A 24,933-nucleotide genomic window follows, 5' to 3' on the forward strand; every position below is an offset into this window, starting at 1 on the left:
TATTGTAACAGGGAGTCTTTTGGGGGGTGGCTATAAAGAACTCGGACTCAATGATGTGGAAATGTATACTTTCTGCTCGGGATACCATGCGAAAGGGATCGTGTACTTTGATAAGCTCAGGAAGTATTGTTGACATTTGGTATCATCCTTGGATACCTTGGATGGACTACACAGAATTATGATTGACAATGGAGGGGTAAGGCATAGGGACAGACATAATGGATACATAATTTGGATCTTGGAATGAGGATCTACTTTGCAATCTCGTTGGCACTGACCTTGGTCGTAGGATTGCAACCATCCGAACACTCCTTCTAAACTCTACTAACAAAGTTGTGTGGAATGGGTCTCAGAGTGGCAAGTTCTCTATCAATGGTGCTTATTGGATGGACCAAAGTTACAGGTTTCACCCTCAAATTCTAGATGGAAATGGATTTGGTATGGGAAAATCCACCCAAGGCTTTGTATGATGTTATGGCAGAGCTTCCAAGAGGTTCTCCCAACCAGAAACAAGCTAAGGTTCCTTCAACAAAAGAACTGTTGTTTTAGTGAGGAAGAAGTAGAGACACCCAAGCACATCTTCTTTATGTGCCCTTTAGCCAGGGCTATCTGGTTCACCAGTAAATTTCCAATTCGTGTTGAGACCTTCAGTCAGATGGACATGCTCCAGACTTTGGAGGTTTTGTGTAACTGGATAGGCAAGAAAGGTAGAGAAGACTTGCTATGCTATATTGGGTTGCTTTTTTTTAAGAAATTTGGAGACAGAGGAACGCCTTTATACGTGGCCAACAAGCTCAATCGGTGTAAGCTGTTTTGTTATCAATTAACAAGAAGTTTACAGAATATAGTTTGGCTCTAGAGCTTGCGTTCCTCACCACTTGATGTGAGTTAGACAAAGGATCACAGCCACCAATGTTAATATTGATTACAAGCTTGTTGTTGATGCCTCCTTTTGGGAAGGCATGGCGGGTTTGGTGGTCCTGCATTGGAAAGACGATAATCCAAGGTGGCGATTTAATGTTACTCAGGCTACAGTGAGTTCTCCTGCCGAGGCTGAGTTCAATGCTATCTTCATAGATATACAATGGGCTCAATCTGAGGGACTGCAAGATATACACATTTACTCAAATTGCCTGATAGCGATGGACTCCATTAACAGGAATTCGGGCACACCTGACTGGAAGATAACTAACTTGTATTTGTCTATTATGCATATGGTATCTTATTTCCATTTCTGTAGTATTATTTATATGTCTAGACAAAACATTTAGTATGTGGATGACTTGGCCAATAGGGCAAGATCATCACTAGTTTTGTTGGTATTTACCATGGGGAGGGATCATGGATGATCCCACTTTGTCTCCAGGTTAATTGAACGATGGTTCTAGCCAAAAAAACATATATCAGTATCAACTATTACAGCGAACAAATTCACTATTGAGTTGAGAAAAAATCCACACATGTTTCTGTCTATGTAGAAGATTTTCTATATATCTGTGTATAACATAAAAAAATATACAGAGGAAACAGTTATATTACATCCATGTTATGCAATATGAGTTTAACTACATTCTCAAAATTACATGGTATAATAAAATTTCTATATTCACTAGTTAATCTCTCTTCCTTTATTTTCAAATTGTTGACCTTACGCTTACATATGTAGTTAACTATATATGCTATGCTACATCAATATACAGCTATAAAATAACGTTCGGTGTCATCTAAACATTGAAAAGATATATGGTTCGGAAAGGCACGTAATGTAAAGGACTGCGCTTAGACCATGTATCGGCGCAGATAATCAACTCTAGCTGGATGCTTGAGCTTCATGAGAGCCTTCACTTCATGCTTCCTAACCATTTCTCTTGAAATGTTCAAGTTTCCAGCGATTTCACCGAGTGTTCTATCGCCTTTACCGTCTAGTCCATACCTCTGTCTGACCACCAAGCTCTCCTTAGGCTTTAGAGAATCAAGCTGAAGGAAAGAATTTGAAAACATGAGATGACTTTACTCTCTAAATCACGATATGATGCTTAACTCAATCATTCTATACTTAGTTATAGAACATAATTAAGTAATTACCACATCATCAAGAGCAAGCCTGAGAAGCGCGGGTTTTCGTCGATCATTGCCTTCCACACCTTCGACATCAGTAATACTGTTGATGAACTCTTCTTGTGTAACTGCATGCCTTGAATGAAGTGAGTAAACAGGTTTTGAGGCCCTCATTACTTCGTTGTACCTCTCAGGGGAAATGCCAACCCTCTCAACTATTTCTTCTTCTGTTGGTAATCTGTTGAGCTCAAACATCAACTGAAGCTTGGCCTTCTGAATTTCTACCCTTACCTACGTAAATAGAATGAGAAGAGTCATGAGTATCAGAACATGCCATCAAAGTGACAAAGTCTAATGATTTCTTTAATATGCTGGCATGGGAACAATAGATTGGAACTTTTCCCTAATCTAGTTTTCGTGGGAATGAAAACCAGGGATTCAAACAGAAAAAATATGCTTCTGTCAACTAAAATAAAAGAATTCTAATTTAAATAGGAAAAGAGCTTACAGATTCAAGACCAAATGAAACACGGGTAAAGCTTGAGACTGTCATGGAACGTATGATGGCATGCCTAATCCAGAAAAGCCCATAAGTGGAAAGCCGGAATTTTCTTTTTGGTTCGAAGCGATCAATTGCTGTTATTAGTCCCTTCACTCCAGCCTGACAGAGGTCCTGAAATTTTGGACCATTTGCAAAGTCTTGAAAATATTTGTTCATTACAAACAATACAAGTCGAAGGTTGTGCTGCAACAGAAAAAACAATCACCAATCAATTTCCCTTCCAACTAAACTGTCAACATAAACTCATGATCTTGTTTATGTATAAGTCATAGATTCAAGATGCATTACACAGAGGGCAAGGAGCATAACATAATGTCTTGCTCACCTTAATGAGCTTGTTTCGTGCAGCTCGGCCAACCTCCATTTTTTTTTTAACTTCAGCCACACTCATATTGGTTGCTTCAGCTATTTCACCCTCCGTTGGCTCTCTCCCCATAGAAGATTGCAAATTCTCTTGCACTTTGAGGAGTTCCTAAATTGGAAAAACGTTATTTAGCAGCCAAAAACTATGCATTCTCCAAACATTGACACAGCAAGAGAAATACTTTAGTTCATCTGATCCTATTTTAAGATTTAGCACAAAAAAAAGGCTTACCTTTAAAGGTTGCATTAACTTGAACAACCAAGTATGCTCCGTAGAAGGAAGAACTGGCGGTATCTTCATTTTCTTCCAATCCAAGCTGACCAAATCAGTTGAGGCCGAATACTCCCTCACAAGCTTCTCAATCTTCTCATCTTCAGTCTCATCAACTTTTCTATTTCTAACTGAAACAACCTCTTTCTCTTCATTTTTCTTTTCTTTCCAACTGTTTTTTCTCTTTTTAATGGAAACAACCTCGTTCTCTTCCTTTGCCCTTTTCAATGCAATCCTTTTATCAAGACTCAATCTCTCCTTCCTTGTACGATTCCTAACCACAGTAGTGTCCCTAGTGTTCTTACCTGTTTTGCCATCACCTTCACTAACCTTTCTCTTCCTCCTTCGGCCTCTACTCATTAAGCTATCAGCACCATCCACATCTGCATCTGTCGTTGCAGGACTAAGCTTGAAAATGTTTTCAAGCTTGGCCGCGGCCTCATTGTAATCCACTTCCATGGTACTAGTAGAAGCTTCATCTGTAGCTGTAGCTTTCACCCGATTTGAAGGTTTTTTAGCTTTCCTAACTCTGTTCTGAATCTCCTTGCGTGGTTCAATGGGCAAAATTATTGGTTCGTGAGATGAAACCAAGGATGTTTTATTAGGCTTATCAGCTTTAAATGCCACAATCAAGGGCTTCTTCAGTGTGGATCGATGAGTTGAGAATTTTGTGCTTAATCCAAGATGGGTTCGAGAAGCTGAGCTAGAAACTGTCACAACTCCCATGCCAAGTTACTTTTGAGGACTCAGAAGAAATGAAAGGGTTGAGCTTAAGCTTACCTTTTTCTTAATTCCTACAACCACGCAACAAAAATTAGTATAAACATTATGTTTCCTTCACAAGTGTCACAAAAACTAAATTCAAAACACCCTTCTTCCTGAAACACAGAATTTTCTATGAAAAGATCATAAATTTTCTAGCCAAACACACAAAAATGAATGAATTGTGTAATTGAATTAAAAGTGCATCAATTCCTGCCCGGTCAGAGTAATATTTTTTCTGAAATAAAGCATTTTCTAGGCAAGATCATAAATTTTCAAGCAAGAGAAACAAGAAAAACAAAAATAATAATTGAGCTAATCAGTTAACTTTTGGAAGCAAAATTTCATTAATCTGAAACCCGAACACTCAACTTGTTACTTTGAAATAAGATATCAAATCGAGAACACCCCTGTAGCCAAAAAGAAAAGGCAAACACTACCTCAAACCAAAATTGTACAACTCCTGTTCTCTACCCTAACAGAGTAAATTAACTAATGTTGCTATTAGATCTACCAGACACCTAGACCCATTTCCAAACTATTTCATAAAACTACTTAAAAACCATAATTCAAAGCTTCATTAATGGTTCAAACACAACATTTTCAATGCAACATCATAAAATTTTCTTACACAAACACAATCCAATATTTTACTGAAATATATACATTTTTTTTTATTTGTTCAAGAAAAAAAAAGCTAAGAATCTCTGACCGATCCGAGTTGCCGAGTCGTCACTGATTTTGGAATCTGAGTTCGAAAATTCTGGAACTTAAATTCGGAGAGTGAATCGACGTGAGTTGAGCACGTAAATTATGGTATCCACAAGTTTATTTTCTTAAAGTATCCAGCGGTCAGAAATTTTGAGTTCTGAGATCGACGGTTGAAAAACCATACACGTAGACAGCGGTGTACTGAAAATGAATTTAATAGAATGACGTGGCCAGTGCTGGAGCATAAACACAATCTGTGTGAAGCTCCGACGTGGACTGTTCTGAGTGGAGGAGAAGATATTTGGCGAAGCGTTCGGATGACATTTCTGAAAATTGGGAGAAATAGGGGTAGTGGTTTACAAAATATTTCCCTACTTTGTGGGGCCCACTTTGTACGTTGCTTAACATGAGCCAGTTAAATTAACCCTAAGTTTTTTCTTTCAAAAAAAAAAAAAATTAAATTAACCAAGTTTTTAACTTATTAATTTTTGGAGGAAATTACATTTTTATGCAAAAATATGGCTTTTTTTCAAAAAAAGTTAATATATGGCTTTTTTAAGAATTTTCACTTTTATGGGTTTATTTTCCCATATTTTTGTATAAAAGTTGGTTTATGTCATAGTTTTACTCTTAATCAAATTTGGAAGGGTGTGTTTGTAATTTGATTATTATTTTTTTAGGTTATTTTTTTTTTAAATTGTTTTTATATTACTAATTTTATATTAAATTTTTCTTTGGTTGTTTTGCAAATTTTTTATTTTTTTGTAATATGAATTGTTTTTAAAATTATTATTTACTTATTATAAACATGTTTTTTTAAGATTGTAATTTTTTTTTTCAAATTCTGGGTAGGGTAACCAGTTACTTGATTGATCTTAAAAAAAAATCTTAGAGCTAGGTTAAATAACATGCACCAGGAGGGGTAACCAGTTATCCTAAGATGAGTAACTTTCTGCCATAAAAGAGGTAATCAGTTACCTAAGAGGGGTGACGAGTTACTTATATTAAATATGAAAAGAAACATCAAATTTGAATGAAAAAATATAAGAACACTTCATAAAAAAAGGAAGAAGAAGTAACTATGATTTTAGTAACATAAGTAACTAGTTACCATGAAGAAACCATAAATATACACACACCAGAACGTGAAAGTAACCAGTTACCCTCAGAAATATACACACAAAGAATGTGAAGGTAACCAGTTACCCATTCACGTTTTTATATTTTTATTAGTTTTCTTTCCAAATTTTGGTATTCCTATAAGTGTTATAGTAAAAAGAAAATGCTGAAAAAATTGATTTGAATTTTTTTTACATATAGTGGAAAAAAACTATAAAAAAAATTACAATAATAAAAGATAATAAATAAAAAAATACTAGAATAATTATGTAATGTTAAAATATATGTGTGAAAAAAATGAAGAAAAAAAAGAAATAGAATGAGAAAAGAATAAGTACAAAAATGAAAAAAAAAAAAAAAAATGATGAATGAAAAAAAATAAATGAATAAATAAGAATGAAAAGAAGAAGAAGAAAAATAATGGAAAAATGAAAAGAAAAAAAAATATGAATGAAAAAATTGGTAGAAAAAAATGAAAAAAAATGGAAGAAGAAAAAAAAGCTCATATGTGTGAAAAAATAAAAAAAAATGGAAGGAGAAAATAATAAATATAAAAATGAAGAAAAAATAAAATGAAAAAAAAAACTGAAAAAATATGAAAAAAAAAAACAAAACAATACAAATGAAAGAAAAAAATAAATAAATGAAAAAAAGAAGAAGAAGATTGAAAAAATGGAAAGAAAAAAAGATGAAGGAAAAAATTGGTAGAAAAAAAAAAGGAAAAAATAGAAGAAAAAACAAGTAAAGAAAAAAATTAATAATAATAAAAATGATGGAAAAAAATTACAAAAAAAAACCTTTAAAATAAAAATAACTATAATAAAAAAAATGTGACATTTCCATATTTTAGTTAGCTACTAATTGTGTTTCCCATACTTTAACTTTTTCTTTAATAAATTTCTCATACAAATTAAGAAAAATATAACCTCCATATTTTTGCACATTAATGGTATAAAAGCCATATTTTTTAAAAATTCCCTAATTTTTGTTTGACTTTGATTTGATGTTCATATATTTTACAAGGCCCATCCTTTTTGGCCCAGTATCTTGAGCTACTTCAGATACAAGGCCGATGAATACATCAGGTCGACCCATGGAATTCGGATCAATGAAGGCTTGTTGCTTATTATAGTATGGGGATTTTTCATAAATATGGCTTTTTAGTGCAAAAATATGGTAATTAAAGTTTAATTAGTTTTAGTGGCGGACCCAGGATTTGATACTAGGGGGGCATAAAAAAAAATTTCCAACAAAAAAAATCTCTCAATGCCACAAAAAAAAAAAAAAACTAATTTACTGTGCAAATATTTAAAAAGTTAATATTTATTACAAACTCATTCAAACCGATGCTTAAAAAGCATTCTCAATATTCCAAAAAGTTAACAAAATAAAGCAATCATTCAACACATATATTTAACGTTGTCCTCGACAAGTTTTCATGTTTTGAAAACGATGAATAATAGTCCCATTGTCAATAGTATTGAATATATCTTTTTCAAGATACACAGTCAAGCTATCATTCAACCATTCATCTCCCATTTTGTTGCGCATTTGATTTTTCACAATGTTCATAGCTGAAAATGCCCTTTCTACTGAAGCTGTTGCAACTGGGAGTGTTAATGCCAATTTAATAAGCAAATATACCAATGGATATACCTCATGTTTATTTGTCTCCACTAATCTTTTTGAAAGGTCAGCAATTCCTTTCAATTCTGAAAATTCAGTATGTGAACGCAGATCATCAATATAAGTTTGAAGTTGAAATTCAAGTACCCTCAAATCCACTGTAGAAAAATCATGAGGATAGAGCTGAGCAAGACGAATTAGCTTTTCCTTGTCAAAAGCATCAAAAGAATTATTTGGAGACAAACATGCTACACAAAGTAGCAACTCAGTGTTAGCCTCATTAAAACGACTATTTAGCTCTTGTAGTTGTAAATCTATCACACTGTTGAAAAAATCAATACGAAAATAGTGAAAATTTGTAAGCTTCGGAGCTCTACGTCGTGATTTTCCGTGAGCACAATACATTCCATCCATATTTAGAACATCGATATTGAATTCCACACAAAACTTAGAAACTTCTTCTACTAAGGAATCCCATCCATTATCTCTCATTATTTGTAATTGCTCCTTGCATACTTTAACTAAATCCATGGCATTCACAATATCTTGATCACCTTTTTGTAAGACTTGCGACAACTCATTTGTGATTCCAAGTATATTTTTTACCAAATGCAAACTAAACACAAAGTCATATGATTGCACCACTTGTAACATAATAGATGCTTCGTATTTTTGGTCACTATTCAAACTATCATTTGTAATTTCCTCAAGTACATCAAGGATAGATGAAAACATGATAGTGAAGCTTACCAAAGTGCCAAAGTGTGATCCCCATCGTGTATCACATGGACGCTTAATCCCATTTTCTTGATTTAAGCATTTTCCACTTGAAAGTTGTCCACTTTTTAAGGCTTCAATGACTTCTGAGCTTTTTTTCTCGAAGAATGTCACGACGCTTAGATGATGCTCCAACAATATTCACCACATTGGATACCACAGTGAGAAAAGTACCTAATTTTTTTATTAAATACAAATCATTAAATGGAAACATAGTTACATAGTTTATTAAATAACAAGTATTAATATATAATTACAAGAAAAGAAAATACCTATTAAATCATGTTTTTTGGCTACACCCATGAGTGCTAATTGAAGCTGATGAGCAAAACAGTGAACAAAAAAAGCACATTCATTCTCCTTCATGATAATACTCTTCAAACCATTGAATTCTCCACTCATGTTACTAGCTCCATCATATCCCTGACCTCGTAGTCTAGATATGCTCAACCCATGCTTTGAAAATAGCTTATCAATTGCTATTTTTAGTGAGATTGTTGTTGTATTTGGAACATGTTCAATGCCTATGAATCGTTCAATCACATACCCTCTCTTGTCCACATAACGAAACATTACAACCATTTGCTCCTTTATAGATACATCACGAGATTCATCAACTAAAATAGAAAATACAACATCTCCCATGTCTTTAATAATAACATCAATTGTTTCAATAGCACATGCATTTACAATGTCTTTCTGAATCCTTGGGGAAGTCAATCTAAGGTTTTCAGGAGCATTTTTCAAAGCAACAGCTCTAACTTCCTCATTATGATCAGCCAAAAAATTTAGAAGTTCAAGAAAGTTACCTTGATTATTAGAATCTTCAGACTCATCATGACCACGAAATGCAAGACCTTGTCGTAGAAGAAATCGAATACTGTCAACTGATGCAGTTAATCGAACACGGTAACTTTTTCGATCTTTGTAGTTTTTCTTGACAAAAATGTGTTGAATTTGTTGTTTTTCATTCATCAAGGCTTCACATTTCTTGTAACATTCGTAATGAGAACTATCATGTTTTCCAACATGATTTGCAAATGTTTCTGTTTTCTTCCAATTTGAAAAACCCTTACTAACAAATATCTCACCACCACCTTGTTTTCCATTATTTTGCTTAAAAAGATAACAATATAGACAAAATGCGGAATTTTTATCGATGCTATACTCTAACCAAGTAGGACATTGATCATACCATTCAATGTTGAACCGACGCTCCACGCCTCCAAAAAGTTTCGGAAGAAATTTATGATTTTTTGGTTGACAAGGCCCTTGCTGCAAATAATGTCTTCGAATTTGATCTTGAATATTCAGGCTATAATCTGAAATTGGAATTCGCAGTCCAGGATCAGTAGGAAGATCACTCATATCAATTGAGATGCAATGTCTCTTTGTACTGCAATGGCTTTTTGTACTGCAATCAATATCTACTTTCGGTGCCGGAGGATGTGATAAATTTGGATCAATTCTTTTATAATATCTTTCCATACCTGTTTCAAATATGAAATAAAAATAAATTTATAAAACAAGAAATTATTATCTATAAAATATATTAATAATGGTCTATATTGAATAATTTGTTTATAGAAGAAACATGGACAATGAGGCATAATTATAATTATAAAGCTGCAAATATATATATAGCACATAAACATAAACATATTACATATATATTAATTGTTAATAAATTAATGTCAATTTGTCTATTAATATAAATCCAATCTATGATCTGTTATATTTATATATTATTCTTGTCCAATTTATTGGCTTTTTTTAGGATAAGTAATCAAAAATAAATTTTCCAAAACAATAAGAAAAATGGGCATGCATTTCAATTCAAAGCCCATCTGAAACTAACTGAAAAAAAAATTACTGTCTATTTAAAACCTATTGAAAATTGCAATATAGATAAAGAATTAAAGATAACTCCAATGTCTAAGCATCAAATATTCTAAAAAGTAAAATATTATATTATATATTATAAACTTACCTTTTGAAAATGTGGTCCCAGATCTAGTCACGGAGTCTTGGAGTAGGTTTAGATTTTAGTCTTTGAGACTTTGAGTTAAAAGATTCGTACAGGGAATAGATTAGAAGTAATTAGCATTATAGAGAAATGTTAGAAGATAAAGAACTGATAAGTGATATGTTAGAAGATAAAAAAAAATAATAAAGATTAGAGAGAGAGAGTAGTAGGATTATAGAGAAGTGTGATAGTCTGAAAATGATTAGTGATAGATAGAAAAAGGTGGTGTGAGTGGAAAGATGTGTATTGATAGAAGTTTAAGAGTTTATTTTATTATATTATTATATTATTATTTTTTTTGAAGTATTATATTATTATTATTTTTAATTTATGTAGAAAGTTACTTTTTGAGATATTTGAGGGGGGGCACTACACGTGATTGAAGTAATTGGCATTAAAGTTTTATATTTTTAGCAAATAACTAAAAGGGATTTGGAAAAGTCAGCAGGGGCAATTGCCCCCCCTGGGTAATAGGTAGGTCCGCCTATGATTAGTTTGTATGGACAAATTTAATTAAAAAAAAATCAGATTATGGGAAAAGTTATCCCATATTAAAAAAAAAAATAAACAAACAAATCAGCCATGAAGAAGGTACTATTGTAATTAAAGTTGCAAATACTCTAACGCTGAAATTTGAGTCGATCAAAAACATCCCCAACATAATTTTTTTTCTTCAGCAAGAACACCCATCTCCGGCAACTCCTTGAAGAGAACCTCAAGATCCGATCAAAATCAACTCCAGCTACAATCCCAAACCTCCAGCCACCTCCGATCGACAATCTCCAGAAATAATCGACTTCATATAGTCAGTTCTGCTTCTCATCGTGCATCAACAACATACATACTCTTCCACATCTCTGGCAACGTGCATCTCCGACGACGTGCTTCTCCATCGTCCAAAGCATCCAAGAAAATCAGGTTTGTAAAATCTTGCTCTGTCAATTAATATTTTAATCTCATTTTCTTCAACTTCAAATCTATTAAATTCCTAATTCTTCTACATAATATGGAACCATTGATTTCATCATTTTCTCATAGCTATTTTACAGATTATAATGATAATGATGAAGTTCATGATGTGCATTTAAAAAAAAAAAATTAACTTAAAACTTGAAAAAAATAATTAAACCTACTAATATGGTTACATTGATTGACCAAAAATATACAAAAAACAAGACCTGTGATTATTTTAAATTCAACTTTGTCTTTTCGATAAAAAAAACATTTGATATTGGTCTGAATTCTAAATGTCAAAACATTTAGTAACAACCTAGTTATCTTGAAAAACTGTCATTTTTTTCCAATTAAGTTTTTCAGTAACGTATGTAATTGCAGACTAAAGTAACCAGTTACCTTCACCAGTTACACCCAATTCACTCCTTAAAAATTTACAAAATTTTACAGGTATGGAAAATACTACTTCTTTGGTTCAATTTGGAGGCAAGTGGAATGAAAAAAACGAGTACGAATGGTACACAATGACTGGAATATTGATTCCACCAAATTGTTCTTTTGACAACTTAGTGAATTTGGTAAAAGAGGAGATAAAGGAAACAAGAGCAAGCATTGAAGTTTATTATTAAGTAGCCAAAGGAACACCACCAATGAAGATTGAAATAGATAATTCAGTGTTGTTCTACATGAAAATAAAGAAAAAAGTTGCTGAAAAAATAACAGACTTACCATTGTGTGTGAATATAGTTCAAGAATCAAGTGATGAAAATAACCTTCTTCAACTAGCAAATCAGAAAGCTCCAGCAGAAGAAATGGAGGTGGGAACATTATTAATGCAAGCAAACAAAGCTTCCATCAATGAACATATGTTACTTGAATAATGAATGTCAAGCACAACAAATGAGGGCATCAATGTGGCATACATACCTCACCTTGCTGAAGAAGTAGCTGATTTTATAAATGAAGACAATACAAAAAGAAAAAAAAAATTGGAGGAAATTGAAATAGTAATATATGATTGCAGAGTGAACAAAATAGAGCAAGGACAAGAACACAATCAAATAAGCTCTTAGCTACTATGCAATGCTACATAACTTCCAGTTCAAAACAAAAAGATCAGAACCGAGAAAGTACCTGGTTACCTGCGCAGATGACACATGCAGCTGGTTTATGAGAGCTTCTAAATACAGAAATCAAGATTTATTCAAGGTACGAAAATGCATTCCAAATCATACTTGCTCTATTGAAATTGTTATGGAGGATCATAGGCAAGCAAAAAGCATCATAATTGGGGAATTAATAAAGAATAAGTACAAGTCAATCAAAAGAAATTATACTCCAAATGACATCATGAATGATGACTTTGGAGTAACCATGGGATACACAAAAGCATGGAGATCAAGAGAAAAAGCTTTGCTTCTAGTAAGAGGGAACCCCGATGATTCATATCAAAAGTTGCCAATATATCTTTACATCTTGAAGCAAGCAAATCCAGGAATAGTAACACATCTACTCACAGATAATGAAGATAGATTCAAATACATATGCATAGCTTTCTCTAACTCAATCAAAGGTTGGAGATACTTGAGGCCTATCATTGTTGTTGATGGAACTTTCTTAAAAAATGCACATGGCGGCACCCTATTTTCAGCATCAACATTAGATCCAAACAACAACATTTTTGACTTGGCTTTTGGAATAGCAGACTCAGAAAATGATAACTCTTGGCTTTGGTTCTTCTCCAAACTGAGAGACACATATGGAGAACACAAAGGTATGATAACTTCAATTATATGATATGGTTTACATAGAAAAAGGAAATGGTTACCCAAACCCAATACACACTTACATGCTATTTCTTTTAGTATCTTATAAAAGTAACTGGTTACCTTCACAGGATTGGCTATTGTTTTCGACAAACACAAGAGCATGGAGAATGCAGTACATATAGTGTACCCAAATGCGTTCCATGGAGCTTGCATGTATCACTTGCTCAATAATTTGAAAAGCAAGTATGGAAACCATAGAGAAGAGCTACAAATGAATTTCATTGCAGCAGCAAAAGCATACACAAAAACAGAATGTGAACACTACATGAGAAGTCTTGATAGACTTGACAAACACATTAGACCCTATTTAGAGAAAGCCAAGTATGAAACTTGGGCAAGATCATACTCTCCAACAAAAAGATACACCATGATGACATCAAACATCGCAAAATCGCTCAACGTTGCACTAAAAGCTGCAAGAAATCTCTCTACTGATATCTTGATTGAATGTCTTAGAAGTTTGGTTCAAAAGTGGGTTTGGAACAACTCAAATAATGCAAATGGAACATTCACAAAAGTGTCTACAGCAACAGAAAATGAGTTGAGACATGACATTGTTTCAAAAATGAAGTATGAGATATGCAACTAAACTTATTCTTACTATGCTTTTATTAATCAGTGAATGGTAACTAGTTACCTTGCGTAACAGCAAAAAAAAAAACAATAAGCTACACAGAGTGGGAATAGGATACCTTCAACATTAATTGTACATAAATGTTTATTATTTTATTCTAATTCATGACAAAACTATTTTCAGGTCTTGCCTTTCAACCCAATAGAATATTAAGTTCGTGATGAAAAGGGGACCAATTTCACAGTAAATATACACAATAGAACATGTACATGTAATAGGTTTCAAGAAGATGAAATGCCTTGTGGGTATGCAGTCGCTGTAATTGCAAAGAGAAATTTGGGAGTGTAAGATTACTGTGCAAAGTTTTACAAAACAAAAACTTTGAAAGCAATGTATGAAGAAAATGTTCATCCTTTGTCCCATAAAGATGAATGGAATCTCCCACAACACTTAGAAATAGTGGTGCTACCTCCAAAGGCAACAATCCTGGCAGGAAGACCAAGAAAGAAAAGAATAAGCTCAAGAGGAGAACCAAAAGTGATAATCACTTGTGGGAAATGTGGCCAACCAGGACATAGCAAGAAGACTTGCAGGAATCCACCAATTGACAAGGCAAACAAGTAGAAAAAATAAAACTCATAGCTTGATATATTACATCAAAACAACCCTATCATAGCTTCATTCATTAAATGAGTGACTTTCATATTCATACATTGTTATTGAGTATTATAATAACTCTGTTACAAATTCAAATACATTGAATGATTACACAAAGCATATAAAATTCCTTTTAGAATAAATTGTTGGTTTTTTTTATGTCTATTAAATATTTATGCAACCAACACCAAGAAAACATGTTTTATAAAAATTAAACATAATATTCTGGGTAACAGGTAACCAGTTACCATTTTGTATATAACATGATGACCCAACTGGGTACCTAGTTATTATATCTCAATTGCTTTGTATATCACAGTTGCTTTAAAAAAGTTGAATATTATTATATATAATTATTAAACATGAAATACAAAAAAAAAAAAAAACAAGAAAGTAGGTACTTTGCTCTAACATTTGCCACAAAAAAGAAAAAGAATATCAAAATCAACAAACACCAAAAGTAACCAGTTACCCCTTATATAAAAGACGAAGACCAAACTAAGTACCTGATTACCATTAACATATCTTAGTTGCTTTAAAAGTACCAGCTACACTTTTGTATATAAGATAAAGACCAACAAAGTACCTGGTTACCATTAGAATATCCCCAAAAAACTAAGTAAATATATACAGATAAATAACAAAAAAAAGATAAAAAGATATATATATATAATATTCTTAAGTAACCAAGGTCTTACAATAGTAGCAATTTAACATATACAAGTATCAAACTAACTATTGGTCATCATTTCCAAAAGTCAAATATCCTTTCCAAAAGCTGATCTGGTCTAGAGTATAGACAAAATAAAAAAAGTCTAATATCCTTTCCTAAAACATCCTAAATAACCTATGCAGCAGTCTTCCTCCTCTTCTGCAACCTATCCAAAAGCTTTTCACTAAACTCATCGCTAGTCAAATATCCATCTTCTTGTTTCTTCTTCCCATGAAAATACAAGCTAACAACAATGTCTTGGCGAAGCAACTGAGTATCAATTTCTTTTGACATCTCATTTTCCTTTCCAAGAATTAATTGCTCGGCAAAATACGTTGTAAAAACCCCACAATCGCTACAATATTACAAACACATAAAAAAACTAAGAACATAAAAACAAAACCAGAAACAAACAAGATAAACAAACTTAAAAAAAATTAAAAAAACTCACCAATCAACTTGTTGAGGAATGCCTCTAGCAATACTCAATTGTAAAGCATCATTCTCAGCAACATCATAAGGACTAATATCAATATTTATGCCGGGACGATCATAAAAACCAATCTTCTCCAATAGAAGAGGAAGCATTATAGAAAATGCTCCAATTACAGGTAAACTCAAATTTTCATGCCTCGCCCCCGACATAGAATCATAAAAAATGAGTAACCTCCTCTTTATGTCAACACGTAGCAAAAGCCAATGAGCAAGATCCTTCACATTAACAGGCATAAGAACATGATCAAGTAGATTCCAGTGAGTGTTGCAAAACAATGACTTGCCCCTCATAATCTTCAAAGGAACACAACTGTCATCAATGTTAAATGTACCACTGCCTGATTTCTCAAATTTCTCATACATGAACACAATATTTTGGCCAAAACAACTATCAGTAGTAGAGACCCTCCTTATCAAACCTTTTGACAGCTTAACCTTTCTCCTCAAATAATACACCATGACATCAATATGCTGCATTTAAAAAAAATAAATGCTTATAAGACCACTATGAAGAAACATGTTACCACTTACAACAAAACATAATTAAAAAACAAAAGGTAACCAGTTCCACTCAGCTGCACAACAAAATAAAAAGTTTGGGTAATAAGTTACCATCAGCTAAACATCAAAATTATACCTTTGGGCAACCAGTTACACAAAGCATTGCAACACAAAAAATGACTGTGGTAACTAGTTACCCCAGCTAAACTACTAGATTATACATTTGGGTAACCAGTTACACATCGTTGAAACACAAAAAAAGACTGTGGGAACTAGTTACCCCATCAAAACACAGTAATATAGAATTCAAGCACATCAAATAATTTTTTTAAAATGAAAAACACAACATAAAAAGAAAAGAAACTCACTAATGAATCAACAAACTGCCCAGGATAATACAAACGGTAGAACCAAGTCTTCTTGTCAATAAAAATGAAAGTGAAATCGATCGATGGCTCAACCTTGTTATCATCATATTTCTTATACCTAAAAAACAAAAAAACCAAACAATTTTTAGAAAATGAAACAAACAATATCACACTATTGACGCGGTCTTCGCCAACAGGTAATTAAGAAAAGAAAGAGGAAGGGATTAGTGCTTATGTTGAACCGAAATAGATGAATGATCTTGGAAATGGAATGGTGACACAAAATACGTTTTTTAGGTGGTTCAAAGGTTAAAATCATTCTACTCCACCAGTCAATATTATTGCTATACGCTTGGTATTCTTTTACAGGGTATTTCTTACACAATAGAATCCAACCTCTTGTAACTCCCAGGGTCTCCATATTTATAGGAGAATGCACCTGAGAGTTGGTAAGAAGGTCATCCCGTGACCTTCTTACCTATCATGTCAACTCTGTGACATTCATGATTAATTCCTAAACCTGACACATAAGTGTGGTCAAATCAATAGGTATGGGGATAATGGGCCGCACGGCCCAACCCAGTCGTGGGTGTCTGATTACGCACGTTCATGCTGCGTGTCCGAGAAGTCAGGGGTATATCAGACACGTGATGTTTGATATATGCACGTTTACCTTGCGTGGTTGACTTTATAAAAGGTCACAGCCTCCAACTCTAGCTCGTACCACGAGCTGGATGCTTACCTCGACCTGCGGCCTTCAGAGTCCAGACTCAGTCCTTAAGCAATCTTGGCGAACCCTTGGGTTACCTCGAGCTAAGGAGGTAGGATCTTATGATGGCAGCTCCGGTCTTGGGGATGTCAGTCATGATTAGGCCGTATCTCAGCTCGTTAATCAGCCCGTGGGAAAATTAGGGCGTACACACACAAAACCAAATTTAAAAAAAAAACAAATTGTACATACTTGTTATTGTGCTTGACTTTAGTTTCAATCCAACTATGAAACTTAGAAGCTTGTTCTTCAGTGTGATTATGACCAAGATCATTAGAAAAGGAACACATATTATCCAATATAGTCTTCTTTCTTTTGTGTTTACCTTCATCTTCAGAAGAACCAAACTTTTTCACGAAAGGAGACTTAACCACAGCACTTGGCTTCGCCTCTCTTTTCTTAGGCAAAATAGTCACAGGATCAGACACCCTTGAAGAATCATAAACAACAATCGACCAATTGCTCTTATCCTCCATATTACTACTATCTTTTAATGGTCTCTTAGTAGACTCATTTATCATGTTCCACATTGCATTTAACACATGAAATGTAGGAGTTGAAGGAGACAAGCATAGCAATGAGGATTCGTTAGATTGACTCTGCAAAAACAAAAAGGAAAAAATTTAAAATTTATAACAAATATAAAAAACAAACTACTTCCTTAGACAAAATGTGATTAAAACAACATACCTTAACATGAGTAACAAAATCTGAAGCAACTTCACAGAATGCTCCAAATCGGCCCCCAACTTTTCACCAACTTCAACATCTTGGTACCCCCTACACAAACATCATAAATATAATCCTGTAGAAAAGCAATGAAATATTTAATCAAGATATACAACAAATAATATAGGAACAGACAATTACACAAGAAACGGTTTACTTGAGAAACATGGTCAAAGTCCATTTGATTTTCAAAATATAAATCTCCACCATTAGTTTTGACAGACACATCAGACTTAATGTCTACAAGAAAACTGATAGCTGTAGCAAAATCAGCTTCAAAACTTTTCTTCAAAGAACCAAGTTCACCAATAATCAACTTTTGGGAAGCTTGAACTTTAGTCAGCTTTACATGTAACTCCTTGATTTGATCTTGGAGCCCCTTGTTATATTGATCCTACATACAATTTAACAAGATGACAAAAACATTAAAACATAATCACATATAAAAAAGGGTTTTTAAAAAAATGAAAAAAAAAACAAACCTCCAAATGCTTCTTTGGAAGAAAGAGTTCAGGCCTCAACAAAGGCATCTCCGATAGTGGAATGTCCTCACCTATAGGTGGTGGTGTTGGACAGAATACACTTTGAAATGATAAAATTTTCAAGATACCCAATTTCTTTTCTTCCGCATTAGGAACGACAATATTGACATAAAACTGCATTAAATTAAAAAAAATAGAATCAAATAAAAATAACATGAATATCAACAAAAAGCTTCAATAATTAAATATGAAATAAAAAAACTATAAAAATGAGAAGTAACCAGTTACTTACAAATATAAAACAAATATAACAGATATAAAAATACAACACAAAACAACAAGAGGAAAAAAACTACATTCTCATCTATAAAGACTTTCTTAAGAACTTCTTAATAACTTACACTATCCTTGTTATGCCAATTCAATATCCTTGGAAATGAAGAACCAATCCTCCGACATAAAAACGATGAACAAATTGGAAGTGTCTCGTAAATCCATATAAGGAATACAAGAGGAAAACCAAAACACTTATAACTCCAATTATCAAGAGACCCATCTGCTTTTCTAGGAATCTTCATGTAAAGAGCATTCCTCTCTTTTAAAGCAGAGCGCATATAACACCTAGTTCTTTGTCACAAAAGTTTGCCAAATGCACACTTTTTCAACATGGAAATCTCACAATCAACCATACCAAAAAAAACTTGTTGTCTACCCTTGTCTCATTCTGGGTCCTAAACAAAAAACCAGCCAAAAAGTGGACAATACCCAACTTCACAACAAGCTCATCCCCCATAGCATTAAAATTCTCTGAATTAAAAAGATTACTAACTTCATTTTTGCTAACTTTGTCATTCTCTTTAACACCAGGGAAAAATTCTTTCCTAAAACCTTTTTTACCATCAGGAAACATACTTAAATCAACACTACCAGCACAATCTAGCCCAGTAATTAATCCAAACTCACTAATAGAAAACCTCACTACCTTATCACCAAGCTTAAACCAAAACTCAAACTCTTATTTTTCCTGATGAACTTCCCTCGTCAAAACACTATGTACAAGCTGTGCTTGTCATGCAGTACTTGGCAAATCCAAAAAATGACCAAAATGAGTCCTTCTAAACATAGCCTTCTGCTTCTTGGTTAAGACTTTTTTCAAATCAGCTATAACTTCTTGTTTATTCCATTGCTGAACCTTACTTCCAAACCGAAACTCTGGTTTGATCATATAATGGATAGCCTGAATAAAATAGAACACAAATACCACAAAAAGGAAAATTAAAATAAATAATTGCTACCACATTAAAAAAACCATACACATCTAAGGAAACAAGTTACTTTAAAACTTAACCAGCTACATTACAACATATACAATTAAAAAAAATCAAAATTAAAATAAGTACAATAAAAAATCAGTAATAAAAATGATTATGTAGCAGAATTAGAAACAACTAATCTCAAAAAAAAAAAAACCCAGTTACATCCTACAAGTAACCAATTACCTTAAACATTAAACAACACATGAAAATGCATACACTTGAAGGGTAACTAGTTACATCCTACAAGTAACCAGTTACCTATAAAATTACACAACACATGAAAAAAGCATACAACCTATACAAACAAAAAACATATCAAATATAGAAACAAGAACAGTTAAAAATCACAAATAAATGATCACTTAGAATTATTAAAAACAAACACTCTAAAAAAGGAACAAATTATTTACCAAAGTAACCAGTTACCTTAACATTTAAACAACACAATTAAAATATCAATAACCTCAATGGAACCAATTACCTATAATAGAAAGAAATATAAATAAATCACAATAAATGAAAAAAAAAATAGAAACCGGTTACTGAGCATATAAAAATTTGTTCACTATAAAATGACTAAACACCCAACTAAGAAAAAAAACAACATTGAAATAGGAAAAATAAGAAACTAAAATACCTGATTGTTTATCTCATCGATAATCATAGATCCACAGATCCTCCCCCAGGACTTCAAGAAGAACGTCGCAATTTTAATGAGGGTCCACCCTGATCATAGGACTTAGAAGAGCCAGCATCCCTTCCCTTTTGAACCATTTCTACACAAACAGAAAACACATAAAAATCTCAATCATTAAAGTGAAATTAAAACCTCCAATCAAGGGTATAATTCATGCAATGCAACATATCTGTATAAAGCCTTTTTCAGAGCAAAAATAGTTGACACTAGCAAAGCTACATAAATATCCTTAGGTCAGTTCAATTGATACCGAATTACTAATTGAATCTAAACACAACAATAAAGAATATCACATACTAGCACACAACAAACAAATGCCACAAATTCATTTAACAAAACTGTACTATGAAACAAAGAAAAAACACTGTTATGTAAATCGAATATAAAAATGCTTTTTTATTTAACTCTTGTCTTTTAATTATTTATCTATATATGTGAAGATTTTGTTTGTTTTTTTTTTCTTTTCTAAATCAGAAAGCAAATTGGGATGTTAAAAATTGGAACTGAAATGGTGGGTGTTAAAAATTGGGGTGTTTCACATATATGATATCCCTCCACAATAATGTTATTGACTTCCTTATTTGCCAAATCAAAGTTACCACTCTTGCAAGCTGTAAAAACAACCTCAAGTGGGATGACTTGAGAATGGGCATCATAAGCCAGTATACCGTACATCAAATAATAGAACACAGACAGCATGCAACATTTTATCTCACCCCAGAAACACCAATTAGATCTCTGGAACGAAATTGATGATCAAAACAAGCAAGCTGCTGACTGCAATTTCAACACAAAAAGTAAGATTTCAATCAGAGATGAGAAGCTCAGCCAAATAACTGGGTACTACCGGCATTGTCTATATGATTAATACAAAAGGAGAAGGTAACTGTGTGTGTGTGGGGGTGTGTAAAACCAAAAGGAAATATAATCCTAATAAATGGAAACACAAAAGAATAGGAGTGCATCCTTACACATATGACAAACCACCAAACACCTATGCCCAATGACCACCGTTCGCCTGCGACGACCACTGATCGCTAACGCCGTTCGGCCACTGTTGGAGAAGAAGAAAGGTTGAAACCCTTTGGTGAAATCGAACAGAATATAAGGTAAAAAATTGAAAAGTAAATATTAACTTATATAAAATAAAATTAAAAATAAATACTAAAAAACTAAAAAGATAAAATTTTCCACATAATATAATAAGTTAAATAAATGAATAGAAAATTACATAATTACCCTTCTACAAACGAAATTACATAATTACCCTTCTACATTTATAAATATAATTAGAAATTTAAATATGGCATAATAATGATTTTTTACAAAAATATGGGGAAAAAATCCCATAGAAGAAAATATAAGTTTTAAAAAGCCATAAAATAATACTTGTAAAAAAAAGCCATATTTTTTAAAACTTTATTAAAAAAACCATATTAAATGTAATTTTCACTTATAGAATTTTCCTAAACTTTTTAAGGCAAAAATTTGAAAATTTGTTATGTTTAATTTTTATTTATTCGTATATATTAAATTAGCTTTAATATTCAAATAATAAAGATATTAGAAAGCTAAACATTAAACTAACCTAAGAGCGAATGTTTAGCTTTTTGCCCATGGGCATGGAATCCTCTAGTCTGAATTAGTTGAAGGCAAAAATCTTATGGAAATATGAAACCAAGATACAACTTTAAGCAAGAAATACAAATTGGTCTGGAAGATTGATCAAATACATATTATAATTTTAAATAAAAATACTTGTAAATAAGAAGAAAGAATGATATAGTGAAGAAAAGATACAACTCAAAACAATAATAATAAGTAAATATAAAGACTAGAAAATGAAATAAAAGCAAAGAAGAAAATAAAGAACACTCTTACACTCATAAAATCTTAACACTATGTTTAGTAGGGAGGAGAAATGAGTGAAAGGAGAGGGGTGGAGGGACAGTAGTGGAAGGATAGGTTAAATCCTTTTGTTTGGAGAGAGGAAAGATGGAGGGATACCTTCTCTCTCCAAAGCTTAAGATTTAATCCCTCCAAAAATGAAAGGATCAAAGAAAAAGTTAAAAAATACTATGTAAATGACATATATGTATTTTTTTTAAATAATAAATATTTATATTAAAATAATAAAATTGTAATTTTAATAATTAATTTTCTCTCCATCTGTCCAACTACACCCCTAATACCAAACAACATAAATGAGAGCAATTATCATATCCATCCATCCTACTCTTCATCCATCATAATTTCCATCTTTCCTACCAAACATAGCGTAAGTGTAGAGTAGTGGGTAGGGGTGTTTGCGGTGCAGGCGGTGCGATTTCACTACAAGAAAACTGTTGGTTTTTATTGATCAAATCAGAAATTATGCGCAGTGGAACAACAATCAAATTGTCAGATTAATCCCATAAGATTTCTAGATCTACTTCTTCACACTCATATATATATTGAATCAAGGACAAGAATAGAAAAATTACCTCAGGTCCTTCCTTACTGCTATCTTTTCGTATGGCTGAATCCTTGAGATCTCACACCAAGATCTTCCAAAATGTTCTCAGGCCCACAAAAGACGAGTGTGGGCTCGCTATACAAATAATAGGCAATAATTATTTATCAGATGTTCTCAACACATGAGATCTGATAAAGTTTAGACCTAGGTTTTGTGAAGAACAATGACCTTTGTTTTTGTCACTGTTCTCTTTTCTCTGAGAGAATCCTAGATATTTTTCTATCCCTGAAAACTTACGTTCTGTGAAAACTGATATCCTATATTTAATATATCCAATATATTAAAATATTTGTTTTTTGAAACAAATTCAAAATAACTGATCAGTTATCAGATTTTTGTTTAAATAATAATATTTTAATCATATTAAAATATCTCATTATTTATTTAATATTTAAATAACTAAAATTGTGGAATCAAGAGACTCAGTCCATCTCTTATGCATGTAGCACAGTGCCTGTGCACAGTGCCTGTGCACTGTGCCACACGTTTACCACATGCATGTGCAGGCATGTGATTTTTCCCAATTTTTATTATTATTTAAATACCAAAAATCCCAAAAATAAATTAATTCCAAATTAATTATATTTTTGATAAATCAAATAATTAATTAATTCTTAATTAATTAATTACACATAATTAAACAATAATTATGTTTGATACATAGAAAAATATTTTACTTATCACATAAGTCATTTTTGCCCATTTTTGTATTTGCCTTTGACAGTGATTGTTTGAGCCATTTCGGGGACCATGGACCTATAACATTAAGCTCCAATAAATTGAAACTAAATAATTAAACTCTTTAATTATAATAGTTCATTTATTAATTCTGATATTACTCCACTATAAATTTAGAATTGCACTCTTTATGTTATAGATATACTTTTACAGAAATCTTTTTCCTAAGTTGTCCATTGATATAACCATCTTACAATAGTTCAACCCTCTAATTAATTAGTTCATAAATTAGAATGGGAGAATTACCATTTAACCTTTCTAATTTACTTCTTATTCCTTAAGTACCATTAATTCACTAGTGAATAATTCATCTATAATCTAATTATAGATTTGAGCTCAAAATCATTCAGTTCCAGAATTAACCTTTAAGGGAACTAATATACGATCCGTTCGGAAAGATTAGATTCTGTATCGTTGATACATGTTCCCAGCCATCCATGATATTAAATCTTTAAAACAAAAGTCATTAGCCTCATTCTTTGAAGCGACCTTAACGAATGAATCAAAAGATTTAATAAACATGAACAGGAGTTCATGAACACTCAGGATTTAGGTTGATCTATAAATGATCATCAGTTATGATATGAATTACAAGTCTTTATTGTTAAATGGTTTTTGGATAAAGACTTTAATTCATATCGGTCCATGTCATATATAATCATATTATATAAAGCACCTTTACCGAGATGTCTTACCACATCAATAATCCAAATCTAGATTATTTGTATCATTATGATACTCAGTAAACCGTACTTACAACTCCAATTAAAGAATTCCATAACTTTAATTTGTTGTTGTTGACTATTTTTATTCATTCATGTGATCTTAATTCTCTTGTACTAATACAAGATCACATCCTCAATAATGAATATGGAATTTTTCTGATATTTACAAAATTATTCAAACAATAATTTAACAATCTAAATATGACAATAATAATAAACCATTGTATTTATTTATTCATAGAAAAAACAAATGTTTTTACATGCTTTTAGGACACACTCCTAACACAAACAGGCCTACAGCGACGACAAAAGTTGTCTCTGTAGGTCACGAATTCGTCTCTGTAGGCTTTTAAAGACGACATGTCGTCGCAAAAATGTCGTCGCAATAGGTCTGTATGTGTAAGGATCTACTGTGACAATATTTTGATGTCGTCGCAGTAGAGCTTCTTTACTACGACAATTTGGTCGTCGCAGCAGGACACTCGCAAAATCTATTTTTTTAAATTGGCTCCTATTGCGACAACATGTCGTCTCTGTAGGTCTTTTTCAAAATAAAAAAAAAATTGAATTTTGGGACCTGCAGCGACGACATCTCGT

General features: G+C 32.5%; 4 protein-coding genes across 5 annotated transcripts; 1 reads left to right on the forward strand and 3 right to left on the reverse strand.

Moving 5' to 3' along the window:
- Positions 1-1,442: 1,442 nt before the first annotated feature.
- On the reverse strand, positions 1,443-4,875 carry LOC133834586 (RNA polymerase sigma factor sigE, chloroplastic/mitochondrial). Of its 2 annotated transcripts, none has more exons than XM_062264251.1 (6): positions 4,729-4,875; positions 3,216-4,048; positions 2,946-3,092; positions 2,567-2,803; positions 2,086-2,349; positions 1,443-1,977 (listed from the first exon to the last, which is right to left on the reverse strand). In XM_062264251.1, exons 2-6 carry the CDS (start codon positions 3,978-3,980, stop codon positions 1,780-1,782), a joined length of 1,611 nt encoding a protein of 536 aa, XP_062120235.1. In that variant the 5' UTR covers positions 3,981-4,048; positions 4,729-4,875; the 3' UTR covers positions 1,443-1,779. The 2 variants fall into 2 exon arrangements, with proteins under 2 accessions (XP_062120235.1, XP_062120236.1); XM_062264252.1 differs by lacking the exon at positions 4,729-4,875 and adding an exon at positions 4,683-4,700.
- Positions 4,876-7,259: 2,384 nt separating this feature from the next.
- LOC133778924 (uncharacterized) lies at positions 7,260-8,207 on the reverse strand. Its single transcript, XM_062218935.1, has one exon. The coding sequence runs from the start codon at positions 8,205-8,207 to the stop codon at positions 7,260-7,262; it is 948 nt and encodes a 315-aa protein (XP_062074919.1).
- Positions 8,208-8,325: 118 nt separating this feature from the next.
- Positions 8,326-11,168, reverse strand: LOC133778925 (uncharacterized). The gene is made up of 3 exons (XM_062218936.1): positions 11,117-11,168; positions 8,522-9,739; positions 8,326-8,423 (listed from the first exon to the last, which is right to left on the reverse strand). The coding sequence occupies exons 1-3, from the start codon at positions 11,166-11,168 to the stop codon at positions 8,326-8,328; spliced, it is 1,368 nt and encodes a 455-aa protein (XP_062074920.1).
- Positions 11,169-12,603: 1,435 nt separating this feature from the next.
- On the forward strand, positions 12,604-13,647 carry LOC133778926 (uncharacterized). Its single transcript, XM_062218937.1, has 3 exons — positions 12,604-12,802; positions 12,881-13,003; positions 13,127-13,647. The coding sequence occupies exons 1-3, from the start codon at positions 12,604-12,606 to the stop codon at positions 13,645-13,647; spliced, it is 843 nt and encodes a 280-aa protein (XP_062074921.1).
- The last annotated feature ends 11,286 nt before the right edge of the window (positions 13,648-24,933 follow it).

Source organism: Humulus lupulus, chromosome 5 (assembly GCF_963169125.1).
Source record: "Humulus lupulus chromosome 5, drHumLupu1.1, whole genome shotgun sequence".
Taxonomy (NCBI): Eukaryota; Viridiplantae; Streptophyta; class Magnoliopsida; order Rosales; family Cannabaceae; genus Humulus; species Humulus lupulus.

Excerpts from the sequence above, each read along its gene's own strand:
- LOC133834586 (XM_062264251.1), bottom strand. The coding sequence starts at position 3,980 with ATGGGAGTTGTGACAGTTTCTAGCTCAGCTTCTCGAACCCATCTTGGA. Across the intron at positions 3,093-3,215 it reads AGTTAATGCAACCTTTAAAG|GAACTCCTCAAAGTGCAAGA; the intron begins GTAAGCCTTTTT and ends TTTCCAATTTAG. Across the intron at positions 1,978-2,085 it reads GGCTTGCTCTTGATGATGTG|CTTGATTCTCTAAAGCCTAA; the intron begins GTAATTACTTAA and ends TCTTTCCTTCAG.
- LOC133778924 (XM_062218935.1), bottom strand. The coding sequence starts at position 8,207 with ATGTTTTCATCTATCCTTGATGTACTTGAGGAAATTACAAATGATAGT.
- LOC133778925 (XM_062218936.1), bottom strand. The coding sequence starts at position 11,168 with ATGGAGAAGCACGTCGTCGGAGATGCACGTTGCCAGAGATGTGGAAGA. Across the intron at positions 9,740-11,116 it reads CCAGAGATGTGGAAGAGTAT|GTATGGAAAGATATTATAAA; the intron begins GTATGTTGTTGA and ends TATTTGAAACAG. Across the intron at positions 8,424-8,521 it reads CAAAAAACATGATTTAATAG|GTACTTTTCTCACTGTGGTA; the intron begins GTATTTTCTTTT and ends TAAAAAAATTAG.
- LOC133778926 (XM_062218937.1), top strand. The coding sequence starts at position 12,604 with ATGGGATACACAAAAGCATGGAGATCAAGAGAAAAAGCTTTGCTTCTA. Across the intron at positions 12,803-12,880 it reads TTTCTCTAACTCAATCAAAG|CATCAACATTAGATCCAAAC; the intron begins GTTGGAGATACT and ends CCCTATTTTCAG. Across the intron at positions 13,004-13,126 it reads CACATATGGAGAACACAAAG|GATTGGCTATTGTTTTCGAC; the intron begins GTATGATAACTT and ends TTACCTTCACAG.